Genomic DNA, 23,329 nt, shown 5'->3' with positions numbered 1-23,329 from the left:
TAATCAAAGAGATTTGTGTATATGTTTAGTTCTCTTTAAATAACGACTACAGGTCCTTTTCATATTTAAACTATGTAATCCAGTGGCAGGAAGATGGAGTTTCACAAACAACTGGAAAAATGACTCCCTTACAAAAGCCTTTTCAAAACAGGATGTTCAAAGAGAGAAGATCCTTGAAAGAGAGAAAGAAAAGTTGAAATGACTGTCAGATGGACTAACAGTAAAAAAAAATCCAAACTGCTTGAGATAGAGCCAAATAATCCAAAATTGAAAATTTTTTGGATAGTAATGGAGCATTACCCTGCCAAGAGTTACTCACTGAATACCTCTTCCACTTTAAACCATAGATCTTTCCTGAAGGCTGCAGAAAGATAAGTTGAACTTATGGAGAGCAGTAAAAACCATCAGTGATCAACAAGTCCCTGCACATACAATCAGCAATTTCAGATTTAGATGGCGAACCCAACTGCAAGCTTATAATAGGAAAGGGTTTGATATTATGGTCAGGTGATCTGAAAACTCCAACTGATGACCTCAAGTTGGAGCTATTAATAGCAGATAAGCTCTGTCACATTTGACCTTTCTGATGACTTTTGGAAACAGATGGAAAAGAATGTATATAGGAACTCTTGACTCAGGTCTAGGAGGAAAGCATCTATCAGAGAGCCAGATCTCACCCTCTCCTGGAACATAAAGAAGATACTGCACCTCCTACCATTACAAACGGGTCTATTTATAGTGCACATCATCTGTAAAAAAGAGAATGAGGTGATCAGAGTCCTTGAAGAAACCACGTGGGGTTGTGAACTTCCAGTTAAAATCATCTGTTCAAGTGCGCTCTCTCTGAGAATTTGAAGTGCTTGATTAGATCTGCTAAATACACTTTTCCCAACAGTGAATAAAAGTAATTCTCTGCACCAGGTCACCTAATACCTGGCTTTGTTGTCGTTGGCCAATTTGTTCCTGATTGTGGGAGGAAAGCTTTCAAAGGCCATTCAAATCACCCTCAGCTCCAACAAATTTATGCACAGATTGTAAATCAGAGGAGCCAAAAGAGTCTCAATTGTGAGATGGCCAAATTGAACTCCCCAACCAGTGCCCAAAGCATGTTACTATCACAGCTGATAGAAATAGACTGCATGAAACGCCACCCAATGCACAGCACGTATAGTAAAACCTCAAAGTTACGAACACCGGAAATACAAACTGACTGGTCAACCACACACCTCATTTGGAAATGGAAGTATGCAATCAGGCAGCAGAGACAAAAAACACAAATACTGTACAGTACAGTACTGTGTTAAATGTAAACTACAAAAAAAAAATAAAGGAAAAGTTTAAAAAAAGATTTGATAAGGTAAGGAAATTGTTTTTGTGCTTGTTTCATTTAAACTTAAGATGGTTAAAAGCAGCATTTTTCTTCTGCATAGTAAAGTTTAAAAGTTGTATTAAGTCAAGCTTCAGCTTTCAGCTGTAAACTTTTGAAAGGTTCTACTCTAGAACCTCAGAGTTATGAACACCTTGGGAATGGAGGTTGTTCATAACTTTGAACAAAACATTATGGTTGTCCTTTCAAAAGTATACAACTGAACAGTGACTTAATAAAGCTTTGGAAGTTTACTATGCTGAAGAAAAAAATGCTTCTTTCCTTTTTTTTTTTTTTTTTTTTTTTAGTAGTTTCCATTTAACAGTACTATACTGTATTTGCTTTTTTTTTTTTTGTCTCTGCTGCTGCCTGATTGTGTACTTCCAGTTCCAATTGAGGTGTGTGGTTGACTGGTCAGTTTGTAACTCTGGTGATCGTAACTCAGAGGTTCTACTGTACTGTATATATAGGTTTTGCCCAACACAAAACAGATAGTCCTAGACCAATGGTGGGCAAACTGCGGCCTGCATGCAGTCCATCAGGGTAATCTGATTGTGAGCCGGAAGACATTTTGCTGACGTTGACCGTCCACAGGCCTGGCTCCCCGCAGCTCCTAGTGACCACAGTTTGCCGTTTCCAGTCAATGGGAGCTGCGGGAAGCGGTGGCCAGCACGTTGCCCACCACTGTCCTACACCTTTCCAGAGACAGCCAAGGGAAACCAAATCATCATGCTATGACTAGTACGTTGTCTTTAACCAGCACTGCGAAGGTCTCATTTTAAGTCCAGCAAATGGTGTCATAGGGGCAAGAAGCCATAAATTTCAGAAAGATCCTTATTCACAAATTAGTTTAGATATGAAGAGCCCATTATGACTCACCTGCTGTCCTGTATAGCACAAGCCAAAGACTCTCACCCATTTTAAACTGTTTCACACTTGAAATCTCAAAGGTGAATGATCTCTGAATCTCTTGATATCTGTTTGATTAGTTGAGCACTTGGAATCTCAAACAGCTCCTATGAACTCCAAGTCTGCATCAGAGTGAATGTGCATTTCTCATGATTTGTCCTCAGTCCTCATGACAATTAAAGCACAGACATCACCTGCACCAACCTCCAGTGACTCCAACGAGTCCTTCAAAGTTGATCCATATTCAAACCTGAGCATCTTCAATTTCTTTTAGGATCCTGAATGAAATGAAAGGGAGCAGACATGTCTTCTCTTACTCTTCTTCCCCTTTATTCTCTATATTAAGGAGGAAGTAGATTAGTCCACACATGAGGCGGTCTTCTCCTCAGATATTCTAGAGACCAGGACTTCTCACAGATGGATTTTGAAGCAACCTTCATTACCAGCTTTGAAGATGTTCATAGCTCAGACATGCTGCACTCTTCACAGAGAGGCAGATTACCCTGCAAAGCTTTTTCCAGAAGCAGGAAACTATGCAGAGACTCCTGCTCTCTCTGAGTACTGGGGGTAAAGGCCACATAAGCCATGTCCCTATTCCAAGTGGTGACCCTCATCCAGATTCTGAACATCACAATCAATGAATTACATCTATGTATTGCCAGATATGAACTGTTTAAATCCCCACCTTCTATTTAGGTCCACCAAGTCAGATGGCAAGAGTGGGAGAGGACAGGAGAAGATAACTGGCTCAGTAGCAAAGAACTCAGATTCAGCTATAAAAGCCATGCAACATCATGGACATTAACAGTTAACACTAACTCTATAATGTGTTTAGCAGCTCTCTCATCCTAAAATCCCCCTTTCTAAAGGTCAATGTCATAGGGCTAGTATCTGGTACAATTCCTCCCTCAAGAAGGTTGAACTTCTCTGTGTTGTAGCCACTGTTACTTAGGTCTGATCTACACCTAAATCTTAGGTCAATCTAGGTATGTTGCTCAGGGATGTGAAAAATTCACACTCCTGAGAGATGTAGTCAAACTGACCTAATCCCTGCTATAGATACCCCTAGGTCGACGGAAGAAGTCAAGCATCAACCTAGCTACTGCCTCTTGAGGGGGTGGATTAACTACAGTGACAGAAAAACCCCTTCTGTTGCTGTCACAAATGTTAACACTACGGCACTCTAGTGTCACTGGAGTGCCGTAGCTGTGCCACTGTAGCATCTGTAGTGTAGACATATCCTTAGCTGCTCAACTACAGTTCTTGAACTTCAGTAGACATGTAGCAGTTTGGCCAGCATGGCATCTGCCAGCTTGGCTTACTATGGACTCAGAGGGCAAAAAGATTATTAATTCAAGTTCTGTGAATCCAGTGCAATGATGAGTGGAAATTGTAACACCTCAACTTTACCTCGCACCTTGCTTTCATGAATCCACAGTTGTGTGGGACTAGTATCACAGAGCCATCTGCACTTAATATGGGGTTCTGGAGACCAATATTTCCCCATTACCCTTACCCTACCCTTGACACATTACAGGGACTATGCTGCTTCCACACTATATCGGAGTCACCTTAATGGGCCCTTGGCAGACCACCCAAGCCATCTGGCATACAGCCCAAGTAACTTGGCCTCACTAGACTCCTCACTCTACCCACTGCCTAAATACCCTGGCCCTTTGCACTTTGCGCAAAGTGGCCATCTATTCTTAGTTTCAGGACAGCACCAGAAACTACCTGGGAAATATTGAAAACAGTATTTAGCACCAGTGTTACTAACCATAACAACTCTTAACACTCCCTAAAAAAAACCTGGCTGTCTGAGGAGGGCACTAGCCTTCCTATCTCCCCCATATTACACAGCATGCTTAGGTTTCATGAGCTTGGGCCAACAGCTTTCTGAAGAGGGTCTATCGGCAAAGCTGCCACCACAGGTTGGGAAAACTGAAATACTCCCTGGCCTTTAAAAAAAAAAAACCCTTTTTAAAAGAGGTTTTTGTTAAATGCTGGAGCCTTGCGTGGCTCACAAACAGCTGCTGATTGATACCTGCAGCCCAGAGAAGCCCTGGAGAATAACAGGCTGTCATGGTGCCAACAACATACAACTCACAAACTCCAGCGTCAGCTGCAAAACTCCCCTGGAGATACAGCACTTGGGAAAGTAAAGCAGCAAAGCCTGATTCCCTGGTGCAGGGCTCTGGGGAAACCCTCAAAAAGGGGGCTGGGGGCTTTCAGGGACAGGAAATATGTTTCTTTCTACAATTCATGCTTTTGGCAGGGGATTCTTGTTTATATCACAGGATAAAACACCAAACTGCGAATGCCGTGCTCATCCTGGGAAAAGCCAAGCCAAAGCATGACCCTGGGCTGGATGGAAAATGTGAGCATGAACTGGCTTAGCAGGCAGGCTGTGGTGGAAACTTCACTGTCCAAGAGGAGGTAGTCCAGAGGAGAGGCCTGATGGGAAGGGGGGGGGGGGATTTCCCTCAGTCAGGGGAGTTGGAGGCCCTTTGTGCTACCTCCTGATATGGCACTCTTGCTTGGTTACTGAAGTCCTATTTGGATGAGATCTCTCCACTCATCTCAGCCAGACTCCAGGGCCCCTCTGTCCAGCTTCATTGGCAGCGGACTTCAGGGGCAGTTGTGTGAGGGACTGTCCCTCATGAGGGCTGTCTTATATTGTGCCACCCTACATAGAACCTCTGGATTCTCCACATTCTCCTGAGAGAGATATTTGCTGGGAGACCGAAGATAATCCTATCTCAATCCATCTTCAACTAGGTTTTCATCTGTAAAACACTGGGGGCCTTGAGCATAGCTGCTCATACGTCTGTCTCCTGCCGTAACTGCACCCCCTTCTCTTGCATTTCAAAACACACTCAGCACTGAGCCATCTGTTCCTTTCCCCAGAAGGCTCCCTCATTCTTTCTTGAGACAGTGCAGATTTTGGAAATCTCCAAAATGTTCACACTGAATTCCATCTCAGGACAGTCCTGGAGAGCCTCAGGCCAACGGAGGGAAAGTAGCTGACCTGCCTCATCCCTCCAAGCCTAGGTTATAGAGAAGTGTCTCCATTTCTACAAAAGGGTGGGGAAATGCAGAAAATGCAGCTCTAATATTTCAGTGCCTCTTTTTGACCTGTAGGAATGGCACAGTTCAGAGATGAGCCCCTGAATATTTTTGTTTTTGAGCTAGGTGGTTCTGCCCTGAAAGTGATGCAGAAAGGACTCTCCTCTGGGAAACTTCCCGGTACCTTTCTCACTTTCACAGCTCAAATTAGCTCCAAATTAATTCCACCAGTTATAGCACAGCAGCATGGCTTTCATTCCCATCTTACTACCTGCAAGGCTGAGCAACATACAAGACTCCAGGTCCCTGTGTGGGGAAGAGCCAAGGATGGATAAAAATACTGCTGGGGGAAAGAAACAAAACAAAAAAAAAACAAAAAACAAAAACCAGAGGACAGGGGAGAAGTCAGACATTCGTGGGATTCCCTGACAGCTCCATGCAGAAGGAAGGGCTGGGCTGGAAAAAACAGGACCCAGGTTCCTGCCAAGCTGTCTGAGGCCCGTCCTTTCCAAAACGCTCAAAGAAACAGCCAAGGCTCCCTCGTAACCCTTTCAGCACTCACCCGGGACGAAAGGCTGCTCTGGACATTAAACCACTGAATGCCAAATGCTAAGGCCCTCTCCTTCCTCAAGAGCATTAAACAGAAGAGCTGGGCTCCCCCACAACAGTGAAACTCAGATGGGAGCTCAGGACATTAACCCTACAAGCACCACATTGTACTGAAGGAGAGGATTAGTCATGTGGAAGGAAAAAGAGAGACCCAGATGCCACTTTGTAATGTGCAATTTCTGCAACCCCACAGGACATTTGAATAAAACCCAGGGAGAGCAAGAAGAGAGAAAGGAGCTATAAGATAGCTACTGTCAGACACTAGCACTATTCAAATACCCCCATGTCAAGTTAAATACGAGGGAGCAAAAAAATAACAGTACCTGTGAAGTTAGCCACGTAGCCAGAGAAACATACCCAGGGATGGTAGCCGAGATACATGGACAGGAGATGATTGGAGGAGTAAGAGAAATAGGATGTACCTATTTCAGAATGAAAAGTCCATACATGTTGCTGAGTTTTATATTAACTGCAACCACCAAAGATAAAGACCTGGATATCATTGTGGGCAGCTCAGTGTGTAGCAATGGAGAAAAAAGCCAACAAGATGTTAGGATGCATAAGCAATGGGATGGAAAATAATGCTGAAAAATATAATAATGTCATTATATAATTCAATGGTACACCCTCACTTGGAGTAGTGTCATCAGTTCTAGTCACTGCTATAGAAAAATAGAGTCGGACAAAAATTAGAGGCCTGTAAAGCCTCCATATGGATACTGAAACGGTTGAGACTGTTTAGTTTAGGAGAAGACAAATAAGAGTGGGCATCAGAGAGACATTGCTATGAAAGGTATAGAGAACATAAATTGAGTACTCCTATTTACTCTCTTGTATAATACAAGAACAAGGGGACATTCAATGAAATTGAAAGGCAACCGCTTTAAAACTGATAAAAGAAAACCTTCACATAATGCATAATTAATCTGTGGAACTCACTGTTACAGCATATAATTAAAGTCAAGATCTTACCAGGATTCAAACAAAGGACCAGACACTTATGAGTAATGAGGATGTCCACAGTTGGAACAGAAAATATTGTAAGAACTATTAACCCATTCTGCTTCCAGACATAAGCCAACCATTAGCTGATGGGGATTAGGAAAGAGCTTCCCCTATGGATAAGTTATTCTATTATTGCCCATTAAAAAGGTTCTCGTATCTTCCTCTGAAACATCAGTACCGGTCATTCCACATACAGGATATTGAAAGAGAAGGATCAGTTGTTTGATCCAAGATGGCAGTTCCAGTGTTTAGAATGGGTGGAAGATGGTTTGTGGAGGTAACTAAGTGAGCTAGCCCAGGCCCTTAATAAGTAGGAAGGGATTGTGAGCAGATGGCAAATCTTCATCTCCCACTTCATCCTCCTGATAGCTTCCACCATGATAGAGCTTGGTGACCAGGAGGGTTAAGCCCTGGGACATGGGAATGAGAACACCTCCACTGAAGGACACAAAGAGGTGAAGGCTGCATACTGAAAGAGATCCCACCACATTATCTCAAACAACACTGCAAAAGGGGACTATAACTGCTCAGGGCTAAGCAGAGAAAGCAGGGTAAACGGGAGACAATTCTTCATAAAACAAGAGGCCCCCCAAGTTCCCAATACTATAAAGCCCTCCCAGAAGCAGCTGAGAGCAAAGGCCCCCACTCACACAATCTGACTTGTGCGCCACTCTGCCTTGCCATGAAGCCCCAGCTCTTGCCTCCAGCTCACAGCCCCAGCACTGACTCTATATGCTCACTGCACTCGGCCCAAAACCCCCTTCGCCTCTGGAAAGGGTCCTGAGATTAATCTCACTCATAACCTCGGAAAAATAACAGCACAGCAGCTGCCAGCCAAGTCCGACTCAAACAACGTCTGGGGAGCCGAGACTGCAGGGCCAGGCCTCAGACTGTCTGGGCAAGTCATGAGCTTTCTGCCTTTCCTCTCCCAGAGGACCTACCATCACGGGCTTCTCTAGTGTGATTTATCCAATATACAAACTATCAAGGCTGGTCATGCATCTCCAAGTTTGACTAACCTGGTTTGCTCCCACAGTTAGGTTGTCATCAGTGTGCATGGGGGCAGGATAAGATATGGGTGAGTGGCTGTCTGTGGTGGTAGGGGAGGCAGATGTATGCATAAATGGTGTAGAGATGGAGTAGCTGCACGTACCAACTTAAACTCATCCTGCCTCTAGTTTACAGATGCCCAGGCAGTATCCCCCCAACCTAGTGTGGTGAGAACAGAAGGTGAAAGTTCAGTTCAAAAACCTAGGTTTCTCAGACACACACTGCTCTTCCGATGCCAAAGCCGAGGGCTGAGGTGCCAAGGTACTGCCAAGGGGAAGCTAGCAGGAGCCCAGTAACAAACAGTAACTACCGTCCACTTCTAGTCTCCCCCAGTCAATAAAGTTAATTGATCCAAGTCTCCAAGAAAGAGAGGCCTCTAGTGTGATCAGAGTTCAAGGGCTGCCTTGATGCAAGTGGTGGACTAGATGACCTCTTGAGGTCCCTTCTATCCCTACATTCCTATAGGCTCACAATGTGCCTGTCCTAATACAAGACATTTCTCTGTCTGACAGGGACTCTATGAGATAGGTTTCAGAGTGGTAGCCGTGATAGTCTGCATCAGCAAAAACAATGAGGAGTCCTTGTGGCACCTTAGAGCCTAACAAATTTATTTGGGTATAAGCTTTTGTGGGCTAGAACCCACTTCATCAGATGCATGAAGTGAAAAATACAGGAGCAGGTATAAATACATAAAAGGATGGGGGTTGCTTTACCAAGTGTGACGTCAATCTAACGAGATAAATCAATTAACAACAGGATACCAAAGGAGGAAAAACAACTTTTGAAGTGGTAAGAGAGTGGCCCATTACAGATCGTTGACAAGAAAGTGTGAGGGAACAGTAGGGAGAAATTAGTATTGGGGAAATTAAGTTTAGGTTTTGTAATGACCCAACCACTCCCAGTCTTTATTCAGGCCTAATCTGATGGTATCCAGTTTGCAAATTAATTCCAGTTCTGCAGCTTCACGTTGGAGTCTGGTTTTGAAGTTTTTGTTGTTGAAGAATTGCCACTTTTAGGTCTGTTACTGAGTGACCAGAGAGACTGAAGTGTTCTCCTACTGGTTTTTGAATGTTATGATTCCTGATGTCAGATTTATGTCCATTTTTCTTTTGCACAGAGACTGTCCGGTTTGGCCAACGTACATGGCAGAGGGGCATTGCTGGCACATGATGGCATATATCACATTGGTAGATATTGCTCCTGTATTTTTCACTTAATGCATCCAATGAAGTGGGTTCTAGCCCACGAAAGCTTATGCCCAAATAAATTTGTTAGTCTCTAAGGTGCCACAAGGACTCCCCGTTGTTTTTTCTAAGAGATATTTTTCCTAACACAGTGCTGGCCATTGCAGGCAGCAAGACAAAGGCATCCACAGAGGACACCAAGCTGGGGCCACTCCCAATGACTTCATAGATGGTAATCACAGACAGCAGCACCAGGATAACCTGGGCCAGATTTACCTTGTGCTAAAGACTCTTCCTTCCCCATCCTAGGCATGAGGTAGCACAGCCTGCTACTGGCAGGCACAAGAGGGAAGCACAATGTAGGTGGGAGTGGAGAGATCATAAGAACATAAGATCGGGGTGTAAAGAAAGGGAATTGTGTGGGGACTGCGGTGCGAAGCAGATAGAATGTGCTGTGCAATGCAGAGAGACAGAGCCCATTGTTACTCTGGCCCTCAGAGAGTGGGTGGGAGGAGACCAGGAAGGGGAAAGGCACAGACAGGGTCAGGGGAACTTGACAGATGGGTGGTTAAGATGATGCAGTGTTGGAGTCAGTGGACCTGGCTGCTCCTGTTCTGGCACTTCTGTGCTGCCTCACCAGGGAGGTGCGAAGGTCAGTGCTGAGTTTGCTAAGGCTGAACTGAGGGACTATTGTGTAGCACTCAGTAGCTGCTGCTCTTGCCCTGCATTTCCTCTGGGAGGGATCACTGCAGTTCAAGCTCCTCAGCCTTCAAGTTAGTCTGCATCCAGTTTGTGTGAAAACAGTCAGGCCCTGCTCATGTGGCAAAACAGGGCATGGGGCCATGGGGAAGTTGTCTGCTCCTCACACAGGACTGTGGGGCACCTAAAGCAAGTAGCTCAAAGACAGCAACTCCACATTCATCCTTGAGACACAGGGATACAGGAAAGAGCAGGTCTCAGATGACAAAAGACAGCCCCTGCCTCCACCCCGAGTCTCTGCCCTTGGCTCCTAAGATACCCAGAACTCTCCCCTTTCTCATAACTGGAAGCCTCCCTATAGCAAACTCTATCCCATGGCTCCCTGTTGCCGCCTCCGCCCTGCCTCTGCGATGCTGCCCAAGCCAACTTGACCCCAACCCTGCTTCAATCCCCATCCAGGTTGTCATCATATCTTGCCTTAATACTTTGGATTCCCCAAATCTCAGCTCATTACACCACCCTGTGTAGAATGCTACTACTTCGGTCAGCTGTACACAGCAATACAGCCCCATTACCTGCCTTTCCTCCCATCACCACTAGAGCCCCCAGTTTCATCATATTTTAATTCTTCTCAGGATCCAGTTGAAGATTGTCCTTGTTTTTATAATCTTTCATTGACTCTGAGCTGATCCCATCTGTGCTTAGCTTGCCTATTGTTGGCATCCACTCTGTCTCTCAAGAACGTATTGTGCTTATCTGTCATTTTTGGGTGTAGTCAGAGATTGGGGGGTGGGGATTCAGTGAGGCAGCCAGTTGCTGTCAAAGATTGCTGGGAAAGCAAACAGTAATTTAAAACCCCACATCTCCAAAATTTAAATAATTTTAGACCCTACCCAAAATGGGAAAAGAGGAGATGCATCCCCCTTCCTCATAACAAAAGCTACAAGTGCCTCCTGGATACCAAGAATCAAAGCCACTCCTCCCATGCCTTTAAAGATTAGGGAATTCCTGGGACCAATTTTGACAACCACTGCCAAACTTCCAGCTTTTCCTTTGACAATTGTTGCCAGGTTGCTTATTCATTGACAATACAAGAATATAACCTAGAGGGTAATAAGAATAGCCAACATGGATTTGTCAAGAACAAATCCTGCTAAATCAACCTACATTTCCTTCTTTGACAAGATTACTGGCCTCATGGATAGGGGGAAGCAGTAGACATGATATATCTTGACTTTAATAAAGCTTTTAACACTGTCCCACAAGACAGTCTCATAAGCAAACTAGGGAAATGTGGTCTAGATTACATTACTATAAAATGGATGCACAACTGGCTGAAAAACTGTAGTCAAGAGTAGTTATCAATGACTCACCATCAAACTGGGAGAACATATCTACGGGAGTTTCACAGAAGCCTGTCTTGGGTCAGATACCATTCAATGTTCTCATGAATGACTTGGATAATGGAGTGGAAAGAATGCTTATAAAGTTTGTGGATGACACCAAGCTAAGAGGTGTTGCAAGCACTTTGGAGGACAGGATTAGAATTCAAAATGACCTTGACAAATTGGAGAACTAGTCTGTAATCAATAAGATGAATGAAATTCAGTAAAGATAACTGCAAAGTGCCACACTTAGGAAAGAAAAATCAAATGCACAATTACAAAATGGGGAATAACTGGCTGGGCAGTAATACTGCTGAAAAGGATATGGGGATTATAGTGGATCACAAGTTAAACAGGAGTCAATAACATGATGCAGTTGCAAAAAGGGCTAATATTCTTCAGTGTATTAACAGGAGTCTCATATGTAAGACATGGGAGGTAATTGTTCTGTTCTATTCGGCAGTGGTGAGGCCTCAGCTGTACTACTGTGTCCAGTTCTCGGCACTACACTTAAAGAAAGATGCAGACAAACTGGAGGATCCAGAGGAGAGCAACAAAAGTTACAGAAGGTTTAAAAAACCTGACCTGAGGAAAAGTTAAAAAACTGGGCGTTTAGTCTTGAGAAAAGACAACTGAGGATGGACCTGATAATAGTATGAAAATATGTTAAGGGCTGTTAGAAAGAGAACAGCAATCAGTTGTTCTTCATGTCCACTGAGGGCTGACAAGAAGTAATCTTAACTTGCAGCAAAAGAGATTTAGATATTAGGAAAAACTTTCTAACTATAGCGATAGTTATGCACCGGAATAGGCTTCCAAAGAAGGTTGTGAAATCCTCAACAATGGAGGTTTTTAAGAACAGGTTAGACAGTACCTGTCTGGGTTTACTTGGTCCTGCCCCAGCACAGAAGGGGGATGGACTTGATGACCTCTTGAGTTTCCTTCCAGTCCTATATTTCTATGATTTCTCTGAACAACAAGATGGTCAACTCCATGTGCTTTGATTCTGAGTAGTCCTTCAAGACCTCTTCTTCAGAGAGAGTTCCAATGACTCCAAGTCTTTCTTCAGAGAAGTGGATAACAGTACTCAGAACTTTGCACTCTGAATTGTCCAGCAGCTCTCAAAAATTCCCCTTTTAATTTGTAAGCAGATCTAAAGGTTTTGGCTTCCATTATTCTGGCCTTTTGATGCAGACAGCCATGCAGACAAGACACCCCCCCCTCCAAATGAAGAGTCTCTTGAGACATCTCTCCTGTGGTGCCTTTATCCCAGAGCACACAGCAAGCAGGTCAAACACCCTTTGGAGGAATGTACCACTCACAGGCATTGTAAGTGCCTCATCAAAGGCATCATGACTAACACTGGCAAAACACTATGGTATGAATTATTTTGGGGGTTTTACATATATTATATACAAAAAATACTTACAGGCACTAAGCTACACAATTAGAGTGAGGCAATAGTTCTGGGGCTGCTTGTGCCAGAATAGAGCAGGGCATTATGGGGGTGGAGAAGATTTTATAACCATGGATGGATTGTCAGATCTGCAGCTGATGCATGTGCAGCCTCTAACAGTGAAACTGATTTAGAGTGATACCATGATCATGAGGCCTACAGCAGAGATCTGCAAAGGAAGGAAGAGTCCTACTGAGTAGCCCTTTGCCCTGTTAAAACTGGGTCCCATTCCCATTGGTACAGGCAGCGTGGAGGAGGAGATGGAAGCAATACAGGGTTGCCTGCACTCTGCTGCTCTCGCAGGCTACACAGGAGAGGAAGGAGGCTGTACACCTGTTGGATAGGTTCTTTATTTGGATTAGGTAATAATTCCCTTGGCTGGGTTCCAAGAACAGAATTGCTGCCTCTCTCAATAATTCTAAACCCCACAGGCAAACACTGTGCTAGGGCAGGCACAGGCCAGGAATTCATTTCTCACATTCCTCTTCTACAGGCAGGAGGAAAGGCACTGACTGGTGAAACAAGAGCCGCTTAGCCTGAGCTTTCCAGTACAGATTTCAATCCTCCTGTTGCAGGGTCCATTTGGGGGGACCACCCAGAGCACACTCTTTCCCCTGTGCCCCTCAAGTTTTATCAGCCACCACCCAGCAGCTTTCCTGCTTTTAGTAACAAGCACTACTAATTATTTGCACTTAACATGGCACTTTCAATCCATAGAACTCAAGCACTTAAGAGTGTTAGGCTCATTATCCCTATTTTACAGGGCAAAAACTGAGGCAGAAAGGGAGGAAGAGAAGCAACTTTCCCACAGGTAGTCAGGGCTTAACAAGGAATAGAACTCAGGAGTACCTGGATCCTAGTCCTGTACTCAGTCTTGTACAAAACGGCAGCCCCACTTAGCTCCTAGCCTCAGTAAAGCCAGTCAAAGCCCCATTCAGAATCCTTTGGGCACATCCCCCCTCTACCACCCTCGGGCAGTTATCCCCATCAGAATCACATACAGTCCCCTGTTCAGAGTCCAAAGGGTATATTAACCACTAATGCAAATTCCTATGCTCTACTTTGATTAGAAAAAATGAGGAGAGAACAGAAGGAAACCACTCAAAGGGAGACTCCCAGGAAAGAAGGTCTCTGCTGATTATTCCTTTGTCTTCAAACCCCCCAGCTTTGCATCCAGGGAAAAGCCTAACCAAACTCAGGCCCTGATGGAGTTTTCTATGCCATCAAGTAGGAAATAGTGCCCTGGATAAGTGCTTGGAGGGAAACTACTTAGAGAGATATCTCCTAATCATCCAACCTGCCCAGCCTCTCCTCCTCCCTTCACCATGGCCCTGCCACCACCTGGGATCATGGGCTGTGTTTCTGATGGATCTGGGAGATGCTGGGAACTGTGTTTCTTTACACCTGGAAAAAAGATCTCCTGAGCAAGAAGCTAATGAGGAAAGTGAACAAACTCCTGGCCCCTGTGCATTACATCCATCTCCCTTAAAAAGCCAGAAGCAGCCGGATTAACTTACCTGACTGCTGAGGAGGTAGGCTTGCTGTCAGTTGTGGAAATATCTGGCTGAACAGCCCACATTGACCCTACTGTGTTAAGTGCTGACCGGTGGCTGATAGGGGAGGCTGTGCTCCCTCTGCTTATGGCTCCACTTGCCAGGTTCAGGTTTGTTAACTAAAAAGACAGACAAAAATACATCAGACACTACAAAGACCCAAGAAAGTAACAGTAGGTGGCTTGGAGAAAGATACAAACTATTGGTTAGACAGTCTGATAATGGAAGGAAGACTCCTGTAGAAACCTTCCCCTCCTCCCTGGAGAAAGACTCTCTTAGACTGGAGCAAAGCTGTGCTGGCTGCATGAAGCAGTGGGGAGGGCCATTGTCAAAGCCACCCCACTCTGAATGGCTTCCAGCATCCACACTTCATTGTAACACACCCATGCAGTGGAGCACTGGGGAAGAAAAGGGCAAGGGCAGGGGTAGGGGCAGAATTCACAAAGGAAAGCAGCACTGGACCCCTGCACCACTGATTATAATTCAGAACAATGAAACCATGAAAGTCATAAACCAGCTGCAAGCATTTACAAAAGTCAGATGCTCCTCCTTGCCCCCCACTTCCCCAGATCACTGAGCCAGATCACTCTATATATTTATAATTGACCAATTACCATTTTACTTACATAAGATTTCCACCAAATTCTGTCCCAAATGGGAGAAATTTTCCACTCCCCTTGAAGCTGTTCACCCAGTTAGGTAACCAGTCAATTAATGTCAGCTCTGAAGTGAGGCAGGGGTTGTTCATTTGCTTTATCAATTTATAAGAAAATTGCATACATATTTAGTAACACAAATATTACTTGTTCGACTGTATCCTTCTCCCATTACCCTTCTTGGGCCACTCATCTTCTTGAGAGTGCAAACTCTGAGCAGGCACTGGCTTACTATATTTGAAGAGCACCCAGCAACAACGGGGCACTGATCCTAACTACTGCAATGTAAGTATTAATTTGCAGACAAAAATCTATGTTAAAAGACCATTATTAAGGTTGCTAAGTCAAGTACTCATAAGTTAGGGAATACTAGAATTTAGGTTGTCCAGGCAATCTTAATTCAGATCCCTTGTGTATATGCATTATGATATAGTCTTTAATTACATGATCACATGCTATTTTTTCCACAGGACCTCTGCCTCATTCAGTGCACAGAATGGACCTGCTCTGGGGATGAATCAGGGTTTGTATTGAAGGAGACTGTTGTATGCACCTAGGTTAAGGCAGCTGAATGCTGACCTGGAGAACTGAATTCTATCCCTGCCTCTGCCACAGGGTTCTTGTGTGATGCTAGTCAAATCACTTAAACCAAACTTTTCATAGGTGGTCACTGATTGTGTGTTTCTCATTTTCTGGGTGCCTACTTGAGGCCTTGGGGTCTGATTTGTAGATGTGCTGAATGCTCCCAGCTGCAACTGAAGTCAATGTGATCTGTGGTTTGAATATATAAAGTGCTGTACAATGCTAAGTATTCTGAAAAATGAGATCGTAGGTGTCTCAAATTGGACATTCAAAATGAGTGGATATTTTTGACCTTACTCTCTCTGTGCCTCAGTTTGCCATCTGTAAAATGGGGATGATAATACCACCACCTCACTTCACTTCATAGTGGTTATGAAGATTGATTAATTAAGAACTCAGATACTATGGTGAGAGCACTGAGAAAAGCCCATTTTGAGAAAAGTAATAATTCTGTCTTCAGAGCAGGGTTTGAACAGTGTACAGTAAATAAGGCCTGGGGCCACACATTGAACAATGAGGAGAGGACAAAATATTGAATAGTAGCTCATTAAGTAAGCACCATCTGTTCTGTGCACTGAATGAGATGGGTCCTCTGGAAAAAACAGCATGTGATCATGTAATTAAAAACCATCATAATGCATACACACAAGTGGGCCAAATTAAGGCTGCAAAGGCAGCCTTCCTTCTGGCATTTTCTAACTTTTGAGTGCTTGACACTGCAACTGTAAATGTGTTATTTTAATGTAGTTTTTTGTGTGTAATTTCCTAGGTTTTTAAAAAACAAATTGACACCCTCCCTTCCCCCACAAATTCCATCATATGGCACCATATTAAAAATCACATGGATCATCAGCAGGGTTGGTACCTTTACATCCACTGCCCAGATCTCTGTCACTTGAGATACTGGAGTAACTGAGAGCAGTAGTAGGATGTCATCCTCTATGTGGACCAGCACTAGAGGGGGACAGGGCACTAGTGGGCACATACACTTCTGCCCATACCCCCTAGTTGACCCCATTCCCTCTCGGTCTTGTCTCTTCCCCACCCCAGCTCCTTACTTTAGCCAGTCCCCGTCTCCATTATTCAGGCTTGTCATTTCAGTCCCAGTCTCCTTATGCAAGAATACCTAGTCTCATCCTTCCAGAGTCCCAATCTCTGCTCCAGACTCCCAACCCCACCTCTCCTTGCTCAGTCAGCCCCAGCTCCCCTTGCCCCTGGCTTCTCATTCGATTGGTCTCTTTTTCTCCACTTCTTGTCTCCAGTCGCTTGTCTCCTCCAGGACATCACCTCTCCAGGCTCCTCACCCAACCTAACTGTCCATTCCCAGCTCCTTGTCCCACCCTCTTTGCTGGTTCAGTCCCAGTTCTCTCCCTGCATCCTAGCTCCTCATCAGATCTGTTTTCCCTCCTTCCCACTGGTTCCCAAACCCAGTCTCCTTGCCCAATCAATCCTAGTCTCCTGATCATCCCATCTTCCAGTCCCACTTTCTCCTCTTCCCTCCATGAGCCTCCAGTCTCCTTGTATTTATTTACTCCCCATCCCCAACTTTAACTTTCATTTTTCTGCATTTGAGTCACGCAGTTTCCTCCTCCATGCTGCCTGGGCCTAGCAGGTGGTCATGGAACACAGGAGAGACAAGCTCCCCACTTTCTGTTACAGTGCCCAGCCCTGGCCTAACCCACAGCAGCCCAGAGCTGCAATTACAGAGAAAGTCCTGTTAAGCGCCAAGATGGAGCATTTTCAGTATGGATGGAATCTTCAGGGAATATAGCTGCTAGAATCTATGAAATCTCTAATGAATATATTCAAACTGTAGTTTTTCAAAGGCTTATAATTTGGCCAAATTTGGGCAGATTTTCATAGGGATGATGCAAAGGCCAGCCACCCACCTGCCAAATTTCAAGTCCCTGCTCCAAAGCATGGGGAAACTAGAGCATCTCAAATAAAAAATTGCCAGATTTTTTAAACATGCACAAAGCAACATATTTCTCCTAGCTTCATTTCTTTGAAAACATAAGCATTTTCACTGAAAATTTCCCCCAAAAATTCAGCCTGAGGCAGATGCCTGCCATGGAATATTTCAGCCCAAATGATTAAAGTTTGGCAAAGTTATAAGCAACTGAAAACATGGTCTTTCTATGGGAAGTCTTATGCAACTTAGTTGGTGTACCAGCTCTGCCTATACCAATAACAACAAAGAGTGTTATTTTGATGATTTTCTTCTGAGAGAACAAACACTGAGCCATTCTGTAGCTCTGTATAAATATGAAGCATTTATATTATGGTAGCCGCTAAATATCACAAACCAGATTGGGCCTCATTTTACTAGGTGCTGTACAAACATCTAATAAATTACAGTAACGGCCCATAAACAGCTTACAGTCTATAAAGACAAGAGAGAACAGGTGGATGAGGCAAACACTATAGGATGTGTACAATTCTCCACCCCCCATCTGATACTTTGGTGCATTTTTCTCTCTGATATCCAAATATTGTTTATTTTAAAGCTGCCTTTCCAGGCAAAGCAGGTGAGAAAAAAGCCGAGTGTGAAGGGTAAGGATATTTCACACATTCCAGCTAGACAGGTGTTTAAATTACAGCAGGATCAAATACAGGCAATGGATTCAGACAGAACCAGAGAGAGCGTAAAGCTTACTTACAGCCAGCCCACCCGCTGGGTGCAAGGGCTTGTTTTTACTGCTCCATGCTCTAGTAAGTTTCAGTTGCTAAAATTAGCCTGCCAGAGTCTTGGCATGGCAGATTCCTGGGTACCCCCGCACCACAGTGTCTGTGCCAAACAGCTTGACCTTGATTTGCCTAGCGATGACTGTCATTACTGGTTAGCTGATAAACTGCCCACTCTGTTTCAGACACAGGGAAGTGTTTAGCAACAGATGAGTTTGGACCTGGAAGAGCACAGTTTGTAGTACCCAGCCCAAAGGCTGCAGCAGAGACTACTTACAGAAAAATCTGCTGCTTGAGGGATGGAAAATGGAGCAAACAGAACAGTAGGACTAGTGGAGCCGAAATAGGGAACTGGTGATTAGTTTGGAACTAAAGCAAAACTTTTGCCTGATTTCTATACTGAGCTGAATTCACACATTGACCTTATCAGGCTGGACCCTTAAACCCAAGTGCTGCATCAGCCTGGTCCTACTGCTGGTTTCTGCATCAGTGCAGGACTCCATTGGTACTGTCTAGGGAGTCCAGAGGGACCCCAGCAGACCATTTCCCCTGCTCAAGGAACCACTTGTACTCACTATAGCTCTTTTTGTGCACTTGCCCCAGCTTTCAGTGTGGATCATTTTAAATTAGATCAGGAAGAAAAGGTGTTCTAGAAATAGAGCTGGGAGTCAGTTTAAAGAGTACAGCCTCTCATCACTCCACAACATGGCCTGCTCTACTGTCTCCTCCAAGGACCCTCCTCAACCCCAAAGAGGGAATGAAAAGTCCTGCTGCCTTGGAGCATGGCACCCCAATGCCACATCATTCTTTGGCAGCACTATGCATCCTACAACCCCATCCCTTTTAAGAGCACACTAGTGAGATAACTTTTCCCTTTCAGACAGATTACTGTAGGGCAGGCACAGCCTAAAGTTCCTCTTCCTTGTGTCCAGGATCAGTCCCTTTAGTCTCTGGTGCCTCATAAGGAACAAGATTACAGCACCATTTCTGGGCTCGGACAGAGGATCATTCCACTAGCAAAATCAGAGGCTGTCAAATTTTACACCACCTCACTAGGGCTTCTTCTAGTCATACCAGGAAAGCTAAGACATTACCATACGGACGTGCTATTTGAAAGGCCACAGGACTTGACACTGCCACCTTTGCTAGTGAATAGTGAGTAAGGACAAATAGGCACGTTCCATTCAATTCCCACTGGGGTTCTGTAGGACAGAACATTGGGCAGCTGTTATGCACCACTGGAGTTGATGGAATGACTCCGACTTCTCTTTGTGGAGTGCACATTCCCACACATCTTCTCATGGACGCCTCCTTCTCCAGCACAGATGGGCAGAGCTGGAATAGCTAGCGGCTGTTATTTAGGATCGAGAGGCAGCAGCAGAGTTGTAGTGAGGGGAGGATGCCTCGCTAAGATAAGTTTTATGAACTAAGTTCCCAAGTTTTGCTTGGAACATATTTTCCTGTAGAAGCTGACTGATAAAATTAAAATTAGTACTCAACAGTAATTATCCTGACAAGCCTCCAAACCACCCCACACTCAAGGATCTTCATAATTTTGCTGCTCTCTGCTTATCCATTCTTGTCACTCATCATCCACACATTTGTCTGCTTCTCAAACAAATGGTTCTGTGCTTTCTTCCACGCTGCCCCTTACATATGGCATGCCCTCTGTGAACCGACCAGTACGGTAACTAAACTGCCTCCTTCAAAACTCTCCCCAAGACCCTCCTCTGTAGTCTTGCCTATGAGATCAGTCAATTATATCTGAAGGGGGAGAGGGGTCACCTTATTTTCTTAATTTAAGAAAAAAATTACTTTTTGATGGTGTCTCTCTTCCTCCACTCTTCATGAGTTACTTTTCATGAACAGTAAGCCATTTGGGGCAGCGACTGTCTTTGTATGTTTCTGTATGTCAGCTAGCACAATGGAGCCCTGTTCTTGCTGGAGCCTCTGAGTGCTACTGTAATACAAATATTAATTATTATTAATAATTTACTCCACACTCTAGACCGGTGTGTTGCTTTTTGCAGAGATGCCACATGCATCACTGTTCTAGGCCAAACCTGACTGAGTGAGTCCAACAATAGTGCTGGAGGAACTGGGAGCACTGGAGCCGGCCCGTCTGCCCTGCTTTCCTCCGTGTTTTGAGCTGCCAGAATGTAACAGGCCTTCCCAATGTGGGAAACATTGCTGGATCTTAACTTGTCTCTTTTCTGGACAGCAAAAGGAAACCCCAAACCACCAGCCTCTTATTAAACCCACAATTCACTGTTTGAATAGTGGGACAAAATACACCCATTAAGGGGCCTTCGGAGAAACCACACAGTACACACTCACTACTCCAGGGTCACCTTCTCATGACCCAGGTCAGCTTTCTGGCCACACCCAACCAGTACAAATCCACTTCAAGACAGTTTCATTTCATGCACAGATTTGCATTTGCTGAGAAGACCAGCCAGAAGAAATGAGAACTGGGGCTAACGGGATGGGAGGTGTGAAATCTGTGTGCGCACCAAGGCTGATCTGGCCAAAGGCCTGTGACATTCCTTCCTGCTTGCTGAGCTTACCAGCTTACAGGATATACATATGCATACAGAGCACAAGTGTTCCAGTCTCCAGAAAACGTTCCAGACAAAGACCTGCCAGAGACATTCCTGGGAAACCTGACAAACTTAGAGATTTCTTTGTAGTGGCTCCAGCGTATGCATCCATTTAACAATAAAAAAAAAAACAAGTTAGTGCTGCCGCCGCGGATGGCTAAATTCGCCTTTTGCTTCTTCTCAGAGTTAGGTTCTCATTTAAGCACTCTACCACAAAACTTCCCACTGGGAGTGATTTCGAGGGGGCAGGGATGTGTCAAATGATTGATGATCAGGGCACAATCTTCCTCAAACGTGAGTTCCTAGCTGCACAGCCTGCCCCATTTGGCAGCTTGGCAACTCTGCAGATTACAGGGGCCACTTCACCGTAACAAAAGACTCTGCTTCCATTCCCTCTGGAGCCTCAGAGCAGTAGGAGGGGCACAATTCCTGTACTGCAGAAACCACACTGACATTTTCTCCTCCTACAGCCTCTGCTGAGACCCTTCATGTTATTACTGATTTGCACAAGTCAGCACGGTCAGAAGTAACACCCATGCCTGAGAACAAGCAGTGTGTGAAGAACAGCTAAGGGGTGAGGAACAGTGGCCCTACAACGAAGCAGAGGGAGAAAGCCACATACAGCAAACCAAAGAGCAACAGAAGGAAAACAAAGCAGCTTGAGCCGTCCAAGAGATAGACTGAGCCACAGCAAGGGACTAGGGGATCAGACGTCTCGATAAAATCGGGACTGTCCCGATATCGAGCAGTTTATCCCGCGTCCCGACCAAAGTATGGTAGGGACACCGTTTGTTCCGATATTTTGTTTCAGGTGCTTTTTTTTCCTTCCTTCTCTCCGTTGTTGCTTAGGTGGCAGTGACCGGCAGGGGGAGCGCCTTTTCAATTGTTACACTCACCCAGCACTTTGGCGGCGGGTCTCTCAGTCGCCGATGGTATTCGGCGGCATTTCGGTGGAGGGTACTTCCTTCTTTGGTGGCAAGGTTTATAACTCGCCACCGAAATGCCGCCGGCGACATGCCGCCGAAGACTCGGACGGGTGAGCATAACAATTAAAAAGGCGCCGCCCCGCCACCCCCCCCCACCCCCACCCCCCGGTCCTGATATTTTGGAATTCTCATCTGGTCACTCTACAAGGGACTAAACACTGATGATAACCCTGCTGTACATGGATTTTTATTCCTGTCCTGAGTTTTGTGGTCTTAGTCTAATCTCTACTTAGCTGCCCAAACACACAGTTCTCAGGTCCAGGATAAAAGGAGTTGAGCTGTGTATTTACACATGCGCTTTGCTTTGTGTGGCACGTTTAGGCCATGTCTACACTTGTGATCTTACAACTTCACAGCTGTACTGATGCTGCTGTACGATCTCCCGTGTAGCTGCTCTTTGCCGACAGGAGAGAGCTCTCCCGCTGACATAATTAAATCACCCCCAATGAGCGGTGGTAGCTATGTCAGCAGGAGAGCATCTCCCACCAACATAGTACTGTCCACATCTGCGCTTCTGTCACTGTAACTTATGTCATTCAGAGGGGTGTTTTTTCACACCCCTGAACAACATAAGTTATAGCGACAGAAGTGCTAGTGTAGACATAGCCTTAGCAAACTACGGCTAAGGGGACTTCAAGCTGCACAGTAAGAGACAGATAAGGCAGCATGGAAAGTAGCTGCACAGGTTTGGGTTTGATCACCGATACCTAGTGGAAGGTCCTTATTCTGGGGTTCCTGTGTCAGACTATTCCTACAAGGTCACCCTGAGGCACTGTATACTGGCCATACCAAAGCTCTTCTCCCCCTCCCCCCAAGGTTTAGCAAACTTGTCTGGTTTCTGCTAAAATCCACTTTTTGTCCAAATGAAAAATGTAGAGCAAGAAAAATGCCACATTCTCCTGGGGATCTGTCAGCACGTTTGCTGGACCTTGGGCATTGGCTGGCTGTATAGCGGAGAAGGAGACAGCTCATTCTAGCTCTCGCCTGGGTGGTCTGATGTTATCCCTTTGATTAAACTCCTTGGCTGGAAGAGCTGGAGCTGTTCCTAACGATAGCTGGGTCCTGAAACCTCACACTCTCCTTCATGGAGAGGGGCAGTGCTCCCATCAGGTTTCCCCTCCTACTCCTCCCTGCAAAGCTGGGCCAATTCAACACATTCTTCTGTTCACTGACATTAATAACCACAAAGTGCTACAGCGTGGTTGATATCAGCAGCAGACCCCGCGCCCCTGTGATATGAGACCTCACACAGATCCAGTGCTTGAGGAGAGACCCTCTTTTTACCTTACAGCATATTTCAGAGAAAAAGGTGTACAGCACCCACAGAAAGAGGCATATACACATCCATGTGCCCCCTGTCCCTGTGCACACCGGCAAAACACAATCATAACATGCTCCCTGCAGAAAGCTCTGCCAAGCATGAAAACAAGCAGCCACTTTGTGCTCTAGATCCATTTTATGAGTGGACTTCAGAAGTAACACACTGTAAAGAACATTGTTGTAACTAAATCAGCAGGTCAAAAGGCCTGGATTACTGT

General features: G+C 45.0%; 1 protein-coding gene across 3 annotated transcripts in view; it reads right to left on the bottom strand.

Annotated features, from left to right (window-relative positions):
- Positions 1-23,329, bottom strand: part of TTLL5 (tubulin tyrosine ligase like 5) — a 207,869-nt gene that overhangs the window by 76,741 nt on the left and 107,799 nt on the right. For all 3 annotated transcript variants that reach the window (XM_054027921.1, XM_054027918.1, XM_054027920.1), the window contains one exon: positions 14,247-14,401. In XM_054027921.1, the coding sequence (XP_053883896.1) occupies positions 14,247-14,401 (155 nt within the window). The remainder of the gene's footprint in view (positions 1-14,246; positions 14,402-23,329) is intronic.

This window comes from Malaclemys terrapin, chromosome 4, assembly GCF_027887155.1.
Source record: "Malaclemys terrapin pileata isolate rMalTer1 chromosome 4, rMalTer1.hap1, whole genome shotgun sequence".
NCBI classification, from domain to species: domain Eukaryota; kingdom Metazoa; phylum Chordata; order Testudines; family Emydidae; genus Malaclemys; species Malaclemys terrapin.
The sequence above is the reverse complement of the archived record's forward strand: the minus strand, read 5'-3'. Positions and strand labels throughout refer to the sequence as shown.